We start from the raw sequence: 18,690 nt of genomic DNA, 5'->3' as shown, positions 1-18,690 counted from the left end.
CCTCTCCCTGCCAGTAACTCGCTCTCTAAAGACAATCTTGAAAGCCCGCTGTTTTAAGTAAATGCTAAGTAATTATACGTCGAGCGCTAGGCGCCTTTGGTTGAACCCACCTGCTCAACGCGCATACTCGCTTTCCTCATGGAATGGGAGCTGGCTCAGGTGATGAACACCTTCTTCAACTCATGGGGCTCAAACACATCACCCGTCCTCAAGTCCTTGACCTGCCCTTCCTGCAAGCCCGATTTCTTGGCATAAGCGTCAAGGCTCGCCTTGCCGTATGCCCGTCCGGTTGGTAATAATAACAGGTCATGTTCGACGTGGCTCTGGTTGTGATGGGCATATGGCACGTTGCGCGCCAGCTCGTTGAGTTCTGTGCTGCAAATTGGACACACGGTCGCCGCTAAAGCCAGACTTGTCGAGTGACTGGGTGCTGCCGCCGAGGCTGGATGTGCGGAATGGCATGCTGGTGTCTTCAGGGCGGAAAGACCGGATGAGAGGGCCATATGTAGTAGAGGAATCGAAGGAAGCGAGAGAAGCGTGTTGTGTGTAGTGGTAAAAATATCGGCCAGTATCTCCCAGCGTTTAGGAGAGTAGAGCTCCCGATACGCTGGATATTTATACGCTCGGTCTGGCGGGACGGCCAACAGTCCACACGCTTGCTGAACCTCCCTGCCGTGGGTCTCGCGGTAAGGATGTAAGAATCTCTGTGCATGCTTGATGGCTTCGGTGAGCTTTGCGGGTGTGTAAGGTCGGACGAGCTCGATGTATTGTTGATACCGAAGCATGAACTCGAGATTGCTCTATAGTGATAGTTAGCAAACCGCGCTGTCACGGGCAGTCGTCCAACCTCTAGAAAGCGTGAACATACGTCCATCTTCCGTAACTCCTTTTTCGTGTCTCCTGCCGTGCACCAAGCCAGCGCCTCCGCTACGCTCCCTTTTAGCAGAGACCCACGTACGCGACTCATCTGCTCAAACGTCTCTACATCCACGAGGTCCTCTATCCCTCGCTCCTGCGCCAACATCCTCGCGCTGTCGTTGAACCCACTCCTCAACAAGTAGTCCACCAGCAGCCGATTCAGCCGCGTCCGGCTCCAAGCCTCGTACTTGACGTCGTCGACACTGTGCATGCCGTATAGCTCGCCGAGGTGGCTCACCCGAGCTGCCTCGTGCCGGTACAATCGGGCCTCTTCGTCGGCAAAGGACGTCAGTTTGCGCTTGACGCCGCGCATGCGCGAGATCATAGAGTCGAGGGACTTGAGAACATCTTCCTGCGAGGAGCGGCCGTTGACAGCCGAGGTCGCTGTGTCTTTCAGTGTGTTCTTGATCCAAGTGCCATCGCGTTCGACTTCATATCGGGCGCCGTGGAAGTTCTTGCGTAGGAGTTCGAAGGGGAGGCGGAGGAAGGGTTGCTCCTAGACAAGTGTTAGCCATGCGCTGATGCTCTAGTTAAGACGAGATAAAGGTTATGGGGCGAGAGGATGGTAGATGGTGGTCGTGTTGGGCGAGAGAAGTAGCTTAGCAAGCGCAAACGAGGACTAACAAGGAGGAGATGGTTCTCGTAGTCGAGCTTGGAGGCTTCGTGGTCGCCCATCGTGACCATATACCAGTGATTTGCGTCTATTAAAACTTGTCACAGCACTTGTCATAGAAAGCTTAGAACTTGTCGTCGACTACGGTCGACGGAATTGACGTCGTTCAAGTTCGGCAATCGGCCAATGTCGATCCGTGGGGTTAGTGGAGTGAAGTTAGCTGTACCCCGGCCACGCTACGTACCCGCACCCTGCAGCCAGCAGCAGTTCCATCTCCAACCGCTTCGAATACGAGTTTCTAGCAATCTTCACCATCTTCACTTTTTTCCCGATTTTCACAGAGAGAATTTGCTTTCTACAATGGTGCCCAAATCAGCAAATTGCTATTGCCAATAAAAACCATAGACTTATTAGTCGGCCGCTATAAAACCTCGCCTCACCTAAAGACTATTCAAGCCTTTATTCAAGGAATCGCTAAGTACGATCTTCCAAACAAGTCATCGTCTTTAGGTTCCCACGCTAGATACTCAAGTATCTGATGTTTATCCACAAACCATTTTCCAATAGGGCATCTCCCAAACTCGCTGATTCTGAAATCAACCCTTGGTGGTCTGCCCTCACATCTCTAATGATCACCGTCCATCATCGCTATCTTCAGGAGCAACCACCACTTTTCAACCTCTGGCCATACTGAGAATCTTTGGGCATGTCCTTCATAAGATCAATGCGTTCAACCAACGCCTCAGATCGAAGAATCCACTTCGATGCCTGCCGAAAGACGCCACGCGTCGAGGAAAGTCCCCCGAAGCTCGTCCACAGTGTCATGGAACAAACGCTTCAAACCATCCAAATAGCCTTATAGGCCAGTTTTCTTTCCAGTGAATTCCTAGTCAGACAATCGTGGACGAGATTGCTGACTCCGTATTTCACCATGATACGCCGCCAGCTCTCTTGGCCTCAGCTCTGCCATGAGGGCTTTCCTAAATGATGCGACGTCGCTTTGTAGGCGTCTCTGGCTGAGTATTCTGCGCAGGCTGTGATGGCGTCACGTGGGGAAAACCCCCGTTTTCTTGAGGATGATCCCACACCAAGTTATGGCCAGGAGTATATCCTTGAGCTGGCATGTGGGAATAACCGATCATTCGACCATTGTTCATCTGCCCTGTCTGACCGTTGTTCGCATGGAAGGCCTTCATGTACTCTATCTGGCCATTATTTGCACGTGAGGTTTTCATGTGCTCTGGCTGACCGTTGCTCGGTGGTTGGATGCCGTTTGTAAGTACTGACTGACTATTGTTCGTGTGAAAGGCGGCCATCTGAGCATTGGCATTGTGATGCAGTGACTGTCTGGGTCTAGCTGCTGGTCCATGTGATACAGCTCGGGGAGGGTATCCGGATGGAAACTGTTCCGGATGCCAGGGCTGAATGTGGTGAGGATGTGGGGATGGAGTCTGCTGAGGTTGCCGAGGTGGATAGGAGCCGGGATATCCGAGCATCTTGTTCTGAACTGCAGGTGTTCCTAGGGACGGTGTTGGGATCGGGGCCGGGGCCCAGCTCAGTGGCGTTATGTTAGATCGGTTGTGCGCCATATGTGTCGGTGAAACATGCGTATAGGCGGCTTGGGGCATGGGCCGGGGCGGTAACGTGCGCGGGAGCTGTGGCCATTCCTGTGGCGATAGCGAGGGCGGTGGCATCATTCGCGCTACTATAGCTGGCTTCGGTGGGAGCTTGTGTTTAGGGGTAATTAGCGATGTTGCCTTTGCGGGGCTCTCTGATGAAGGTGTTCGCTGCACTTGTGGTGTTTCTTCCTGTAGCTTGGCTGATGCGGTTGGTAGGAGTTCAATAGCGTCTAACTGCGACTGCACTTGCATGTTCTCCTGGCTTGATCCAGGCTGTACATTGACCTCTTGGCCATGCTGCGCTGGCGTCTTCGCTCCACCTTCCTTCTGAGTATCGACCGCGAGCTTTTGCAACGAAAACGGCTGGTCATTTCGAAGTAGTGATGTCGAGTTCAGGCTGGCGAAAGGGACGTTGGGGCCCACTACCAAGGCAGTATTTGGCGCTCGCGGCGGTGGAGGCCCTAGCTGCTTTGTCGGAGTATGCGGTTGAATAACCCTCGCTATTTTGGCATGATCAGAACTGGCCTTCTCAGGCGTGGTCGTATCCGGGGTCGCGTGCTGGGTCACCTTCTCTCTTGTGATCTTTTCAGAGGTAGCCTCCTTTGATGTAGTCTTCTCTGCGGTTCTCTCCTCTGCGATTTTCTCCCCCTTGGTCGTGTCAGGGGTCATATTCTTTGGGGCGGTCTCTGGAATGACCGTTACGATAGCCGCAGTTTGCTGGGATGATTGTGATCTGGTAGGAGACAGGGGCGGCGTTTTCATGCCATCGGTCTCAGGCGATGAAGGAAACTGAATGAACTCGTCGATGGACTTTTGGAAAAGCTCTTCGTTGGTATCCTCGTGGAACTCACAAGCAGCACTTTGGCCCCGGACCAGGCCCGAGAGGTCGTTGGCGGCATCTTGTCGGTCCTGAAACAGTTAAAAGTCACCACGTGCTCTTTGCGAAGGGTGTCGAGAGTAATTGGATTTCTGAAATCTGCCCCAAAGGCAAAGTCCCTAACTGACCTGTTCTTTCTCCATTGTGCTTCTTATTTTATTTCCCAGAGCATCTGCTTTATTGAGGAGGGCTGTCACAATCCTAATGTTCTTCTCGATACTTGCACCCTCGGTGGCATCCTCGCTGACACAATTGAGGATGTTTTTCGGAGACACGGAGTTGAGTTGAGCCCCTATCCACTTCAGTTTCCCGGTTAAGTCGCTGATCCAGTCGAGACCTCCCTGGCAAGCTGGAATGCGGTCATTCTCTGGGAAGAGGTCGAAGGTTGAAGTGAGAAAGAATGCCTATGAAATATCAGATGAGAGACGGGGTAGGTTCAATTCAAAGAACATGCGTACCGAGACTTGCTTCTGACATCTAGCAATCATGTTCGGAGTACCCAGAAGTTGCCCATCGCTGTTCCTTTTGGCCATGATTGGGGTGCTTCTGCTTATCCCGAGGGACAAGTAGCATGGTCCATTTATGCCAGTTGCTCACTCGCGAATGAATGCTGTGGTGACTGTCCCTTTTGGTGTTACTTTGATAGTGGATGAATGACGAGTGGCAAAAGCAGTAACGGAGGACAATTGAAAAAGAGGGATGAGTTTGATGTGACGATAATAATGGTGTTAGGGGGACAATGGGAATTGCAGGCAATCAAGTGCACGATGATCGTGGCCGGCTCAGTGTGATTTGCACTATGATAATGATAAGGGCGACATGGGAACGTCAGTATAATTAATATCGCAAAGGCAGCTGCGATCATGGGGCTTGCCGAAAGAATGGCAGGCGTGATTTCGATACGATGCTAAAGGCTGTGAGCCTATCGGTGGAGACAGCTAGTAATCCTCACTTGGAGACACACTGTGGATGACGGAATAAAAAGTGTGGGATTGTTGGGTGTCTGAATGGGTGGAGAGTGACCACTAGAAGACTTGGATTTTATCTTCCAACACAGAGAAAGTAGATACACCCACACATCCTTAACAATTTACGGCAGTCCAACTACAGAGGCTCTCAAAGGGGCAACTTGAACCTGCCCAATGATTATTGCAGGTTTTCTTCAATATTGTTCCATCATTGCACTGCGAGGTGGAATAAACCCCCTAAACTGGGATAATTCAGTGTTCTTCTTTTCCATCAGCCCTCTTCCCGTGAGACTATCTAGTCTCTTCCAATACAGTAACTAATCACACAGCTTTGAGCCAGAAAGTTGCACTTGTTCTTACAATCATCGCCGACAATTGCACCAGGGTAAACATCGCATGCAGAGACTGGCAAATATCCATAGCAGAGATTGAAATGACCTTCATCGCAAGGCAGAAAATACAGAAATTAGCAAATACCCCACGAAGATGCTCTGAGATCCAGTCAATTTCAATACTTAAATAACAGATGCACGTGCCAGTTCCAGGAGACGTTAGAATCATTGCCGTACAAATTCAGTTCCTGAAAGCGCCAAAGTAGGCTGAAATAGAGCTCTTGAGTTCACAATCGAATGGCTCAAGTATGGAAGCATTAGGGCGCTTACAGCCAGGGTTCTATATTGTAAAGCCATGCTAAGGGCAGTGCCAAAAGGGTGACGTCGTTGGAAGGAGAAAGGAGCGACCCGAGGAGATGACCAACGCTGAGGTATTCGGAAAGGAAAATCGGATGGGAGACAAGAAAAGGACGCAAATTGGAACTTGATAATCTACAGAAGACTAATCTGAAGTTACTACCTGATTATTTACTCAAGTAGCTGAAAGAGAAGCTAAATGCCGCGAGGTACTTAGATGTAAGAGGAATCATATGGTTTGTTCCGTTATGATATGCCAGTTAAAAAATTTCACAACGCTGAATCTAGGACCTGGTAAAAAAATATGAGATAGAAAGAGAGAGAGAGAGGTATCGTATTTGTGAAGTCTTCTTTTTTTTGTTAATTGCGAGATATTAAGGAGTGGCATCGTAGAAATCGTGGGACTGGACCATACAGGACACTCAAACTGCTTATTCTGAAAGTTGCGAACACTGTTCCATCAACCAACATTCAAGATAAGTATCACAAATTCAGGGTCAATGGACATCAGTTTCTGAAAATAACACAGGTTTTCTTGGAGACCATCTGAAGTTCTTCCACTGCCTATTTGATTATATACGTATCTCGTGGAGCAGCTAGAACAGTCCGCAATTGTACATTAGTATGGGGAACGGTCCTAAAAAAACAACTTAGTTCTGAAATACTTCAGCATCGTGGGATCAGGCGTGGATTTTTGAATGTAGTTTAATTTTACTTCACTCATCATTTACTTGCCATGATCTGGGGAAGATGGTACATACGAAGTCGCACTTAAACTAATAAAGCATTGGGTGTTTTCCACATAGAAAATATGCAGATGAAATTCAGCACCAGAAGAATTACTGCCTATCATGCTGCCTGAAAACGAGAGATGTTTACGTTGACCTGGTCCCATGCTATTGCTATATTTCAGGCGCAATCTTTTAAAGCAATATTATAATCTTGGACGTTTAATACTACAACCATATGAGGATTGTAAAATTGTAGCCTCTCCACTTTCTGCCCGTCACTGTTAAGAGCGCATTGTGGTGTCAAGTAACAATCACAATATCCAGGCTGTAGTGAGTAAGCTAGGGTAGCAAAGAAACACTGCGTCTCACCTAGGTTTCAAACTGCGAGTCGAAGTTGAAGCTCTAAGTGATTGTGAAAAGCATGAGGTGCTTTCCAGGTCATGATTAATATGAAGAGATGTGTATTAAACATCTAGGTGTTTCTGCGGGCAAAACGGCCCAACGTTGTTGTATCAATTAGGAAGTTATCGTAGGTTGCCTTGGCAGTTACGCTACTTGTCACGTGCCTGGGCCGAATACTGTGCCATATCTGCCCACAGTTCCTCATACATATACTAAGGCCTAGTTTTTGGTAGGAAGCGATTTTATTAACAGGGGGGGTTCGGCGTCGCAAATGGATCAAATTTGAATATAAACTTCCCGCGGTCACCTGAAGCCAAGGCTGAGTAAGTATTTCACACAACTTACTCAAGCTACGCGGTTAGAAGTAAAATAGACGACTGAGTGCCCTTTTTTTTTTCTTGTTGTGCCGGGGCTATATCTGTGTTTGAAATATGGACACACATTTCCTGGGAAGTTAGTTAAGACTGCTTGGATTTCTTAGAGTCCAAGATACTAGTTGACAGCAAAGTTGTTTTCTTAGATTGAAGCTCTAGAGACGTCTGGCAACCCCAGTGACCCGACTTGTCCAGGTGCAAGTAAAAGCACTCATAAGAGGTCAGTTTTGATGCCAATTTAGCCAATGGCAACGAGATCCACATAACGTACAACCCCACCTTTACGGCCACCCACCTTTCTGGCCACATATTGCAATCCAATTGAAGGTATTCGAAACAGTGTATTCAACGTACTATTATAGCTATTCAGGTACAACCAGCTCTAATAGAAAGCTGTGCTCTAGGGCTTCCTGAGGTATAGATCTGATAGATTCTGACGCCTTAGCTGGGTCCAGTATTACCTGATTCCGACGTTGTACCTGGTCTCGTTGCCGTTCTACTTCAAGGGCTCGATCCATCGCTTCCTTAATCTGTACAATGTTACCAAATCTGTCATTAGGCCCTAATCGTACCTTCTTACGTGGTTTGGGGCGTAACGAAGTTATCTCGGCTTCTAATGCGTGTACACGTTGGGTCAAAGTAGCGACCTTGACGCTCTGTACATCTAGCCGACGAGTCAGCTTCCGAAACAATAGCCGTTGCGACGATCGTAATGGCATAATCGCTGCCAGACTCTCCCTAGCTACTAAGCTAGTCACTGGCATCGCTATTATTATCGGATGAAGCCAATTACCAGCTGTTGGTAGTGTAGTTGGTCGTTCTGATAGGGGGGCTATCGTCGGCTGAGGTCGCGATGGATCTAATGGGTATATTCCAGTTGCAGAGAAGCCTGATTGTATATTACTGATCGTGAACGACTTCGTATATGCCTCGATGTATAGCGAGAGGAACGTCGACTTTTTAAATGGAATAGAACAGTACTCGATCGAGAGAGAGGTCGCTAACGAGCGATAGTACCGCTTTAATGGAACAAATACGGCGACGTCGAGAGGTTGGAGCCCGTGAGAACAGTGTGCTGGCAAAAATAGTAACGAGATCTTGTTATAATAGGCTAACCACATAAACTCGACGTTGTCGTGAGCGATATGACCATCTAATATCAAGAGCCGCTGCTCGTCGGGATCAACTGGTTGTGTACGAGGTATAAAGATATCACGAAGCTATCGAACGGCGATATCTGTACTGATCCAACCGTTAGACGAATAAGTATATTGCCAATCAGGTATATCGTCGCAATCGTTAAACCATTGGGCTTGGAGGCTCTTGCTAGTATATATTACTGCTGGGGTCAACGAGTTACCCATCGCCGATATAGCATGTAATATAGTGACCTATTCGCGGCTTTCGTCACTCCGAACGAATGTTGTATGTTTCTCCGACGATCCGTACACTATATTCTCGATCCCTTCGCCAATCGCGATGCCTGTTTCGTCTATATTCTAGACGTTATGTGGAAAGTAGTCGTGAGCTGACATCAAGGCTTCGTACGTCTCGAAGAAATCGTCGATATTCTGCGTCGATAGGCCATCAAATCGCTGACGGTCGAGGCGTCGAGATTGGATACTTCCGATCTGGATGGCGTTGAATAAAGCGATGAACCCAATGGCGACCGAGGCCCTCTGATCGACGATCCTGAGGTAACAGAATCAACGCCATCTTAGCGATGAATAGCGCCGACGGGCTACGACCCTCGTGGTCCATTTCGAGGATCCATCCAATCAGCGCGTCTTCCTGATCCCTAGATAGCTTCATCGACGCGATTGACGCGTCAGAATGGCTGAGGCCATCGCCGAGTCGTAATTGGAGGGTAGAGCGTGGAACGCCCTATCGGAGGGAAGCCTGGCGCTGGGATATCCCTTGATTGATATCGTTGAGAGCGCCTTGAATCGAATTTTCTGAATATCGAGGCATTGTATAATAATAGCCAATACCGACGATAATCTGTAGTGCCGAAGGTTGTTGTAGTTGGCAGATTAGGTGGCCAGAAAGGTGGGTGGTTTGTACGTTAACCGCTGCAAGGTAGCCCTGTCTTGGTGGCTTGGCAAGTGTGGGAGATTCGCCGCTCGGCTGCCACCGGGGCCCAGGCAGACGATCCACTATTTGTACGTAGAAGGGCTAGATCACGATTGATAATAGCATAAGTTGCAGATGCAGCTTGGTGAATAGTGCTGGATAGATCGATATTATAGTTTTATAAGCAGACACAACATGCTTGCAGCCAGTCTATCATTTATTCTGTATAATTGCATTGATCTGTTGGTGCCTCAGGCATTGATAAGTGGATCATCCATCTGACACCCAAACGCGCTCTCTGAACCCGTGACCCATTGCTCCTTCCCATTTCCTGAAGATCTCCCGTCGAAGTGCAATTGCCATAGAAGAATCGCATTTGAATATAAGGCTGTGAGCGCACTCGGTGAACCCGGAAAACCCTCACGATATTCGCTCTGCCTGCCTTGAAGGAAAAGGTCTTGGTTCTTCGAGAAGTTGGGTTCCATATTTCTTCATCGACAATCGACCTCGAGAACACGTGCGTGCAGCAGTCACGAGGTAGGATATCACCTGACTGGAAAGGTATGTCGATTTCCTTTTATCGCTGTCCCGGTTCACGATGCAGCATCGGTCGCATTCGATAGCGACTTGACAGATCACACTCGCCAACACTTCTCATATCTTCAGCTCCCGCTTGCAAAATCTCTTCGTTTGCATTGCGTCCGCCGTGCTTTTAAGCCTCGTAGTGCGACTATCTTACCTGGCCCACATGCGCAAGTGCTGCTTCAGAATCGTACAACGAAGAAAAAAGAAGAGACCGGCACATGTCGGATACATTGTGCATTTGACAAGCTGACCATGCTCAGCCATGGTGCAGCTCGAAATCACTTCGGCCATGGGATTGGCATCTGGTCGCAATGTCAGATTGTTGGGACTACGCGGTTGGGGGCTTCATCAACTGATGACCGCCTGCATCTCAATCCAGCAACTTGACATGAAGGCTTACGGACTTCTTCCCGTACAACTCTTTGATGCATCAGTTTGCCGTGGCGAGATGGAAGTTCTCGACTGATTCTCCCGCTTGGGTCGTGCCTCTTGATAATGCCTGATGCTAAACCTGAGCGTTTTTGAAATCAGATTGAAGTTGAAGCTAATACCATCTGCCAGGGCAACCAGCGACTGCAGTTTTGAGCTTCCGAAAGGCATAAAACAGCCTTTCTGTTCAGGAAGTCATTATAGACGCCTGCAATCATTGAATCCTCAGAAATCTTCATCTGCAGCGATCCCTTGCAATTGTCACTGCGAGTACTTCTCCTTGACTTGCACGATTCTCTGGGGGCCTTCATCGCACTGGACCTACCCTAGGTGCTGTCACTCAAGCAGCTAGCTACCTTTCATAATTAAAAATGATGGAGTCAACCGGGTATCACCAAGCCGAGTCGACCCTGGAGTTGGTCCCTGATCGTGCCTACTTGACTGCGATGGCTGAAGCAGTCACTCAAGACCAAAGCGAGTTCAGCCCCAACAGTCCTAGTCAGAAGCGAAAGCGAGGGGCCCCCGATTCACCATCTGAATCTCGCCGAGCAAAGCGCAATGCACCAGCTGCAGCCATGTCAAGCAATCCTGATGCGGATCCTGCAGCCTATGTCGAGACGGCTGTGGAGGCCGCGCAGGCTGCTGCCGCTGCCAACGTCAGCGCTGCAGATTTCACTGCCCTTCAGCAAGCAACAGCAGACCACCACGAGTCTGCCGATCCTGCGAATGCATCAACCACAGCAGCAGCAGCCCTAGGATCTATGTATCCAACCCTCCACGTCCCACAAACAACCGAGGAGACCTTTGCCGCACAAGTCGCGAATGAGAATGAGCATCATCATGACGCATCCTTTGGGACCACCGATATGCTTCAAGGTGACAACAACAACATTCCTGATACAACTGGTTCCAGCATAGTACCGCCGTCAATACAGAACGGCATCAGACCAGCCCAACCCGCATATTCTACTTCATCACACAGTAAGGCGGCTGTAGGCTCTGAGGAGTGGCATAAGCAACGCAAGGATAATCACAAAGAGGGTAAGTTTGGTATCGACGATTTCTCCAAAACAATGGCTGACTTGTTTCTTCCAAAGTCGAGCGTCGCCGACGGGAAACTATCAACGAAGGCATCAACGAGCTTGCAAAAATCGTACCTGGTTGCGAGAAGAACAAGGGGTCCATTCTTCAGCGTGCAGTCTCGTTCATCACTCAGCTGAAGGAGAACGAGGCTCAAAATATTGAGAAGTGGACCCTTGAGAAGCTGCTCACAGAGCAAGCTATTCAGGAACTCGGTGCTGCGAACGACAAGCTCAAGCAGGAGTGCGAGAGAGCATACCGGGAGTTGACTCTTTGGAAGCAAGTGGCCCAGAATGCGGGACTGCAACCCACTCAGTCGAAGGAGGAGCCTGCTTCCTCTTAATGCACCTCTCGGCGATGACTACACTACGCATTCCCTCTCGAAGTCGTTGATTTTTCTATACCCCCTTTCTGTGCCACTTCTCCTTTTCAGGCACCTCTCCGCGTGCCATATTTGAAATTTGTAACCATTATTCGGCCAATGATCCTAATTTTGAGATGGATGGGAGATCGCACATGGTGCAGGTGGTGCTCAGTGTCATGGTAGCACCTGGAATCATATGATGGATGTCTTGAGGCTGGCGTTCATGGCACACGGCTAGGTTAGGCTTATGCTCGGACTTGGGCTCCCGAGAAGATTTGTGAGAAACAGTCGCCCAGAATGCTAGGACTTGAGCTACTATTTTCGCAACATTTCTATCTACACATGGGCCTTTTGAAAACAGGCTCAACAGGCTCATTCATGGTGCAACGTGAAATAAATGCATAGTACCACATCTAGTTACCATATGTCCAACTCGTTGCGCCCAACTGTGACATGATCGCGCAGGGCTTGGGACAGCAATGGAACCAACAACGGAACCCAAATGCTACCCATGCCGCCCGTTAAGGACAAATAAAAGGGCTGAGGTAAGAGTCTAGAACAGGCTTACTATTATACTTTACACCTGCAGCTAACATGAAACCGTTGGATATGTATAGTGCCATTAAGCATTTGAGAAGCCTGAAGCTTCAATGCCGATTGCCACATTGATCCCTCAGAATAATCCATTGGTTTACTTGGTTTGGGTGAGGGTGATTCCTGGGTGTTTCTCTGTGCATGTCCCCCATGTCTAGATGGTACGTTTAGATGACGAGTCTAGCACAGTAACTAAGGTCAAGTAGGTAGTCTTTACCAGACCTCTTGCAATCCACAGCGTAAATATTAGTTGCGCGTCTCAGTAATAACGCCGCCCTGCAGAGCCGCAAGTGCAAGCAGTTTCTAGTTTCGAGGCCCAAGAATGAATGCTGGTGGCATAATGCCATGATTGGTGGTTTACTCTTAGACTGCCTACACATTGCCGCCCTGAGAGTTATGCAAATTCGACGGCACAGTTCTCAAGGCTGGGGCACTTGAACATTATGCAGTCGAGCCTATTTCAGTGAAATGACAAAGCATCAAAAATCGATCATTGACTAGCAAATCTACGCTGGCTTGTGGAGGCGTTAGATTCATCTGAAGAAATGATAGTGTTCTTTCTAGAATCATGTAACACAATCATGTAACACGACATGGATGAGCAGCAGTCGCATTACTCTGCTTTTGGAAATATTTGACAAACGATGACTTGAATAATGTGCTAACAGCTGCTGACAGTAAACAAACAAACCTGAAGTAGGTACAGAGTAGCGATGCGCAAAGATTGAGCATACGAAAGTGTGGTGGAGATAGATGCTATGTGGACCAGAATTTTCCATGTTCGCCTCATTCTTAGTCGCAATCGCACTTGCCCCTCATGCATGCGGCCAGGCCATCGGTTAGGCACCACCTGCCCGTGCTGGTGGCTGCGCCTTCGCTCTTGTCTTGAATCTCAGTTTCGAATTTCTCCTTGCTCACCTCCCCCATCCACCCCATATCTCTCTCAGCCCTCCTAGCTTTTTTTTTTCCTTTTTTTTTTTACCAACAATTGCCCACGACACTGCGTCGCATCTCCGAACGACTCATCTGATCGCACTGCTTGTTTTAGACACACGACACCCCCGCAATTCGCCGCTGGCCTTGACCCTTCGACATCGGCTTCCAAAGCGTCGCCTCTGTTGTCTCCGAGTGCAAACACGCAACCCACATCTCTATCTCCACTTCTTCACACATCAAATCCCACGTAAATTCCTATTCTTCTCAAACCTTGCACCTCTGCCCCTCGCATTCACCACCACATCTGACACTCACCATTGTCCTCGACAGCTATCGCTGGGCCGCCGTAACCGAGTACCAAGTCGGCTTTCGCATTCACAAGTCCCAGACTACAACACCACACTCCCACTTAGACGGGTACACATCACACTGCTGTTTATGTATCAGCACGACAAGACCGCTGTGTTTAGACACCTTCCCCCTCTCACGCTGCAATCATTTCGCATACCGCGGAAGCCTTGTAGCCCCAACATCAGCTCAGTCGGTTGAACGAAACAGCAACGAGTTAATGCCTACCTACGCCGGTAACAACTGCTCGACAGTCGACCCTACGCCCATGTCCGCTAGGAATAACCCCTCGTATTAACGTCCACCTCTCTCTCTCTCTCTCGCTCTCTATCTCTACCGAGTCCGACAAGCGCCTATAGCTTCCAATCGTCCTACGAATGACCGACAGTCCGTATTAGTCAAGTCATCCGTCAACGAGAACTCGTACAGCCACCCCCGTCATCACAACACCCATCGCATCAACTACTTTCCCGTTCAATACCGCCATCATGGTTGAACTCCTTGCTGTCAACCCCAAGAAGGGGGACGATAAGTTCTATCGTTACAAGATGCAGAGAGTCATGGTCAAGGTTGAAGGCAAAGGAAACGGTATCAAGACCGTTGTTGTCAACCTGAGCAACATTGCTGCTTCCCTCGCCCGCCCGGGATCCTACGTCATCAAGTGGTTTGGCCTGGACCTTGGTGCCCAGACCAACATTGACCCTCCCGATGACCGCTGGATCATCAATGGTGCCCACGAGGCCGAAGTTCTGCAGAAGTCCCTCTTTACCTTCATTGAGAAGTACGTCCTCTGCGACGACTGTGGAAATCCCGAGACGGACATCTCCATCAAAGACGATGTCATTCGAAAGGATTGTAAGGCCTGTGGTGCCCGCAGTAGGCCCCTGCCCCACACCAACTTGACCAACTTCATGATCAAGACTCAACCGAAGAAGGGTAAGAAGAACAAGTCAACCAAGGCTGAACGCCAGGCTGCCCGCGTTGCGAAGCAGCGAGGCCTCCAGAATGGCAAGGAGAATGGCAGCGGCAGCGGTGGTGATGACAACTCGGAGAACGGCTCCAACGAGAATGGCAACAACGATGACGATGATAACGACGTCGGTAGCGACGACGAGTTCACCAAGTTCAAGGCTGACGCGCAGGTCTATGATGCGTCCAAGGACATCAAGGATGATGACTGGGCTGTTGACATGTCTGAGAAGGCCGTCAAGGCTCGTCAGAACCAGCTGCCCAGCGAGTTTCGCCAGAGACTCGTCCTTGAAGGTGGCGAGGAGGACGAGGAGGGAGAAGGCGGCGGTAGCACCGCCTACGATGCCCTGGGTGAATGGGTTCTGGAGCAGGCTGAGAAGGAAGGCATTGATAAGGTTGATGACCTAGAAGTTTACAAGAAGGCTAAGGAGCTGGGCATCGAGGCCAAGTACAAGACTGTCTTGGTCCTCGTCCAGACTCTCTTCAACGAGAATATCGCCACCCAGATTCCCAAACGCGCTTCTCTGTTCAAGCAGGTATATACCCACCATTGCCTCGGTCGAAGGAACACGAAACTAACACCACAGTAGCTTGTCAAGGATCCTGAGGTCGCGGGAAAGAACTCGGAGCGCCACGAGAAGGCCCTTCTCGGTGGCCTCGAGCGCCTGTTGGCTAGCAAGGGTAAAGAGCACCCCAAACTCATGACCCCTGACACCATCTCGAACAAGATCCTGTATCAATTGTACGAGAAGGATTTGATCACAGAGGACATAGTCAAGAAGTGGGGCTCCAAGGCCAGCAAGAAGTACTGCGACCTAGCTATCTCGCGTGAGATTCGCCGCTCCGCTGAAGTTTTCATCAAGTGGCTTGACGAGGCTGAATCGGAGGAGGAGACTGATGACGAGTAGACTGGACCGTACGATCATGCCTGCTCGAGAAGTCCGTCCGGGCTTGTGATTTCGATGAACGTCTTACTGCTACTTCGTTGCATTTCTGTCTTCTGCGAGCAACCCAAACAAAAGTTCACCCCAGGTATACCACCTTCACACGCAAGGAAGGTTGCCTAGGGTCGATCACCACATGAAATTGTCATTCTAGTTAGGTTGCCCAGTTGTACTTGTGTCATAGCTCAATTCACGCCGCTGTCTACCCCCAACTGCGTTGAAGTTGTCCAACGCAAATAAAGAAATTTGCTGGCGCCTAAAGTGATAACCCAGTGCCCACTTCTAGTGACATAGAACTGCCGCAACCAGCTTATTCTACAAATATACGCTTACAATCATTTAGAAGTATCGAGCAAGGCAACCTATTCTTCCGCTACGGAAGCCCCCGCAACTAGTAAAGGTGTGTGTCTGTGTCTGTGACGTAAAAATCCAAATACTTGCTACACGCTAACGAACATTTGGGTACTACACGCCAATCGCTCTCTTCCCTTTCCCTACCGGCCTTTTCCATGCGTTAATGACTTGCTTACAGAATATGGACCATTGCAACAAAGGCGGCAGCGGCGGCAGCCAAGAAGGCGCCCTCGACTCGAGCTGCTGCTGCACTGACGACCTGGGCTTGGGTCGCGGAGGTTGAGGAACTTATACCTATGGCACTTGCACTGGTAGAGTACGAGAATGATATCAATGCTCCGGTACGGGCGATAGTCGTTGTGGTATTCGTCCACTTGCTCGCCATATCTGCATGAATAGAATGGGCGGCTGGTGTTGTTACTGTTCTGAGAAGCGCTGCGGTCGTCTCCGGTATCACTGAAGCTTCTCCCTTGGCCAAAGCAGTCACGGCCAGGGAGCTTGGGGGAACAAAGGTAGCGATGATGGGGATAGGGCACGGAATGAGGGTTACTGCGTCCGTGATGACATGCACGGCGTCCGGGGAAGCGAGGGTAGTAGTCATGGTTGGCGCTTCGGCTTGCGGAGGAGCGGTGATGTTGGCTGAGGCGGCGCAGATGGTGGTGAAACTGTCGATCGTTTGCGTGACGATGAGTTCCTTCTGATACGATGCGGGGCAATTAATGACTCCTGCAGCGCAGGCGGTTATGGTGTAGACCGTCGTGGAGTAGACTGTGGATGTCACCAGGTCGGTATCGGTGATGCCGGGATAGGAGGAAGAGTTGGATAGGGGGGAGCTGTGGCTGTATACGCCGGAAGAGCCGACGAGCGAGGTAAGAGGCGGGGAAGAGGTGGTGACTGGCGCCGAAGATGTTGTGTTGACGGGGTTGAAAGTCGTCTCGGTGATGCTTGGGCCGTATGAGGTCGGGAGTGGGAGGCTGACGGAGGCTGAAGCTCGAGCTGAATTGCTAATAAATGAAGAAACCAAGGGCGTTGCCGGATTGCTATACGACGAGGAGTCTGTAGCAGAAAACGGTTCGCTGAGGGATGCCGAGACCGCGGCTGGGGATGTAATGACACCTGTCGTTGTGGCCGTCACCGTGGCCGATACACTAGATGAGCCACCCCCCTCTATCCAGCATTGCGACATAGTCGGAGCAGTGAGCAATGTCGTCGATACTGTTGGGACCGGTCCAAGGGTCTTCCAATCGATAACGACGTCAAGATGGGCGTAAGCTGCAGGAGTCGGAATTAGCTTCAGCGTCTTGATGACACCAACGCCGGGACGATCACACTTGAGAGGGATATTGCAGAGAGCTGGGCGTATTCGTTCCTCCTAGGTTTGACTTACCTCCAACATTGAGATCCCACCACTCCGTACTCTCCAGCGCGCACGTCGGCGTCGAGTCAATAACCGCCACGAACTCGATGATATTTGCGTAGATGCCGACGACGGCGCCGGCCCCGATTCCGAATACGTCTATACTCGACTCTGCACCACATTGGACGCGAAGCCTAAGATCCGCCTTGAACGTGGCTGTACCTGACGTTACGGTTACTGGCAGAGACTTGCTGCTAATTCCATCACTACGTTGATGGTTTAACATATTGCCACAACACATGGTTGGAAGCAAGTCGACTTACAAAAAGGAGTTGGTGATGTCACCGCCAAAAATGTCAGCTTCAAGGAAAGCCCCATCTGCCAGTTTCACGTAAAATCCCCCGGTGAGGTCGATTTCCTCCGTCAGGCTGAAGACCAAATCTACGAAGAAGACAACACCCACACTGAGTCCCGGGAATCCCAATCCAATAGGAGAGTTAGACATGAACAGGTTGACAGAGAACGTCTGTGCCGCGTTTGTCTCGAGCCCAAGGAAAACGTATGCTTCAATCTGGTTGAACTCAAGTTTGACAGACGGATGGATAAGATCCTCCCACAATTCCGCGGTGACAGTTCCCTTGGTGTAGCAGTCCACACACGTGATTGTGAGTGCAGTACTGAGAGCACCGTTATCCTGAGTATCGGTCCAGGAACTGTACCCCAAGGCGTCCAAGTTAGCCTCACACATGGACGGTGGTCGAAATGAATTGCGTACCCGCCGAAAAGCACTTCGTCCTTCCATGTCTTTTCCATCGAGAAGTCGGCCGAAAGCCGTTTTTCTAGGTCTCGAGAATTTGCAAGCGCGATACCTTCACGTACGAGAAGATCAGCATCCGGTGCGTTTAACACAGACAGGTCCAGTGCCATTGGACTCGCTAAGCAGGCCGTTATAACCCAGCCCAGGGCCAGCACTCCGGATCTCGTAAGACCCATGGTTGATAAGTGACGGAATGTATAATTCGAAAGAGTGGAAGGCGAGTAGAACTCTGCCGCGAGACAAACCACTGTCCTCGGCTATAAAATTCAAAGGAAATATTGAAAGGGAGCGACGAGTAGCCATAGCATAGCTTGCAGAAGTAAATGGGAAACAGCTGAGGTTCTGTAAGACTTCTTATTGGGAACATAGGGGGAATCCAGCCCCATGCTGTCCAGCACTTGCTGATCATGTGGTCCTTGACCTATCATAGCAGCTTGACCAACCAAAACACGAGGACGACTGCCTCAATGGAATATCTCGCATTGTGGACCTTGGAAGGAGACTGATCTGCGGCAGAGGTAGGGGGCTCTCGGTAATCCAAGTCGACCTGAAGGCTGGCGCGGCCTGTCCGTTGGGGCGTCGAAGACAGGCTGAGCCAGCATGGGCAGCGAGATTGTTGCCAATCTGTCGTCGAATGAGATCGCGTGAC

At 50.0% G+C, this 18,690-nt stretch overlaps 5 protein-coding genes across 5 annotated transcripts; 2 read left to right on the top strand and 3 right to left on the bottom strand.

The window, feature by feature from the left end:
• Positions 1-155: 155 nt before the first annotated feature.
• Positions 156-1,593, bottom strand: BCR38DRAFT_454951 (CTLH/CRA C-terminal to lish motif domain-containing protein; the record flags this gene model as incomplete). Its single annotated transcript, XM_040861747.1, has 3 exons — positions 156-800; positions 869-1,414; positions 1,543-1,593. 3 exons carry the CDS (start codon positions 1,591-1,593, stop codon positions 156-158), a joined length of 1,242 nt encoding a protein of 413 aa, XP_040720023.1.
• A 238-nt stretch (positions 1,594-1,831) lies between these two features.
• On the bottom strand, positions 1,832-3,581 carry BCR38DRAFT_420940 (uncharacterized protein). Its single transcript, XM_040859408.1, has 2 exons — positions 2,565-3,581; positions 1,832-2,009 (listed from the first exon to the last, which is right to left on the bottom strand). Exons 1-2 carry the CDS (start codon positions 3,400-3,402, stop codon positions 1,972-1,974), a joined length of 876 nt encoding a protein of 291 aa, XP_040720022.1. The 5' UTR covers positions 3,403-3,581; the 3' UTR covers positions 1,832-1,971.
• Positions 3,582-10,724: 7,143 nt separating this feature from the next.
• On the top strand, positions 10,725-11,701 carry BCR38DRAFT_333958 (uncharacterized protein; the record flags this gene model as incomplete). Its single annotated transcript, XM_040855274.1, has 2 exons — positions 10,725-11,319; positions 11,376-11,701. 2 exons carry the CDS (start codon positions 10,725-10,727, stop codon positions 11,699-11,701), a joined length of 921 nt encoding a protein of 306 aa, XP_040720021.1.
• A 2,387-nt stretch (positions 11,702-14,088) lies between these two features.
• On the top strand, positions 14,089-15,477 carry BCR38DRAFT_332273 (domain found in IF2B/IF5-domain-containing protein; the record flags this gene model as incomplete). The annotated part of the gene is made up of 2 exons (XM_040855134.1): positions 14,089-15,105; positions 15,178-15,477. 2 exons carry the CDS (start codon positions 14,089-14,091, stop codon positions 15,475-15,477), a joined length of 1,317 nt encoding a protein of 438 aa, XP_040720020.1.
• A 398-nt stretch (positions 15,478-15,875) lies between these two features.
• Positions 15,876-18,217, bottom strand: BCR38DRAFT_405721 (uncharacterized protein; the record flags this gene model as incomplete). Its single annotated transcript, XM_040857981.1, has 5 exons — positions 15,876-15,927; positions 16,044-17,220; positions 17,255-17,490; positions 17,548-17,937; positions 18,000-18,217. 5 exons carry the CDS (start codon positions 18,215-18,217, stop codon positions 15,876-15,878), a joined length of 2,073 nt encoding a protein of 690 aa, XP_040720019.1.
• Positions 18,218-18,690: the final 473 nt, after the last annotated feature.

The sequence above is a fragment of the Pseudomassariella vexata genome, assembly GCF_002105095.1.
Source record: "Pseudomassariella vexata strain CBS 129021 chromosome Unknown BCR38scaffold_2, whole genome shotgun sequence".
NCBI classification, from domain to species: Eukaryota; Fungi; Ascomycota; class Sordariomycetes; order Amphisphaeriales; family Pseudomassariaceae; genus Pseudomassariella; species Pseudomassariella vexata.
This window is presented reverse-complemented; position numbering and strand designations above follow the sequence as displayed.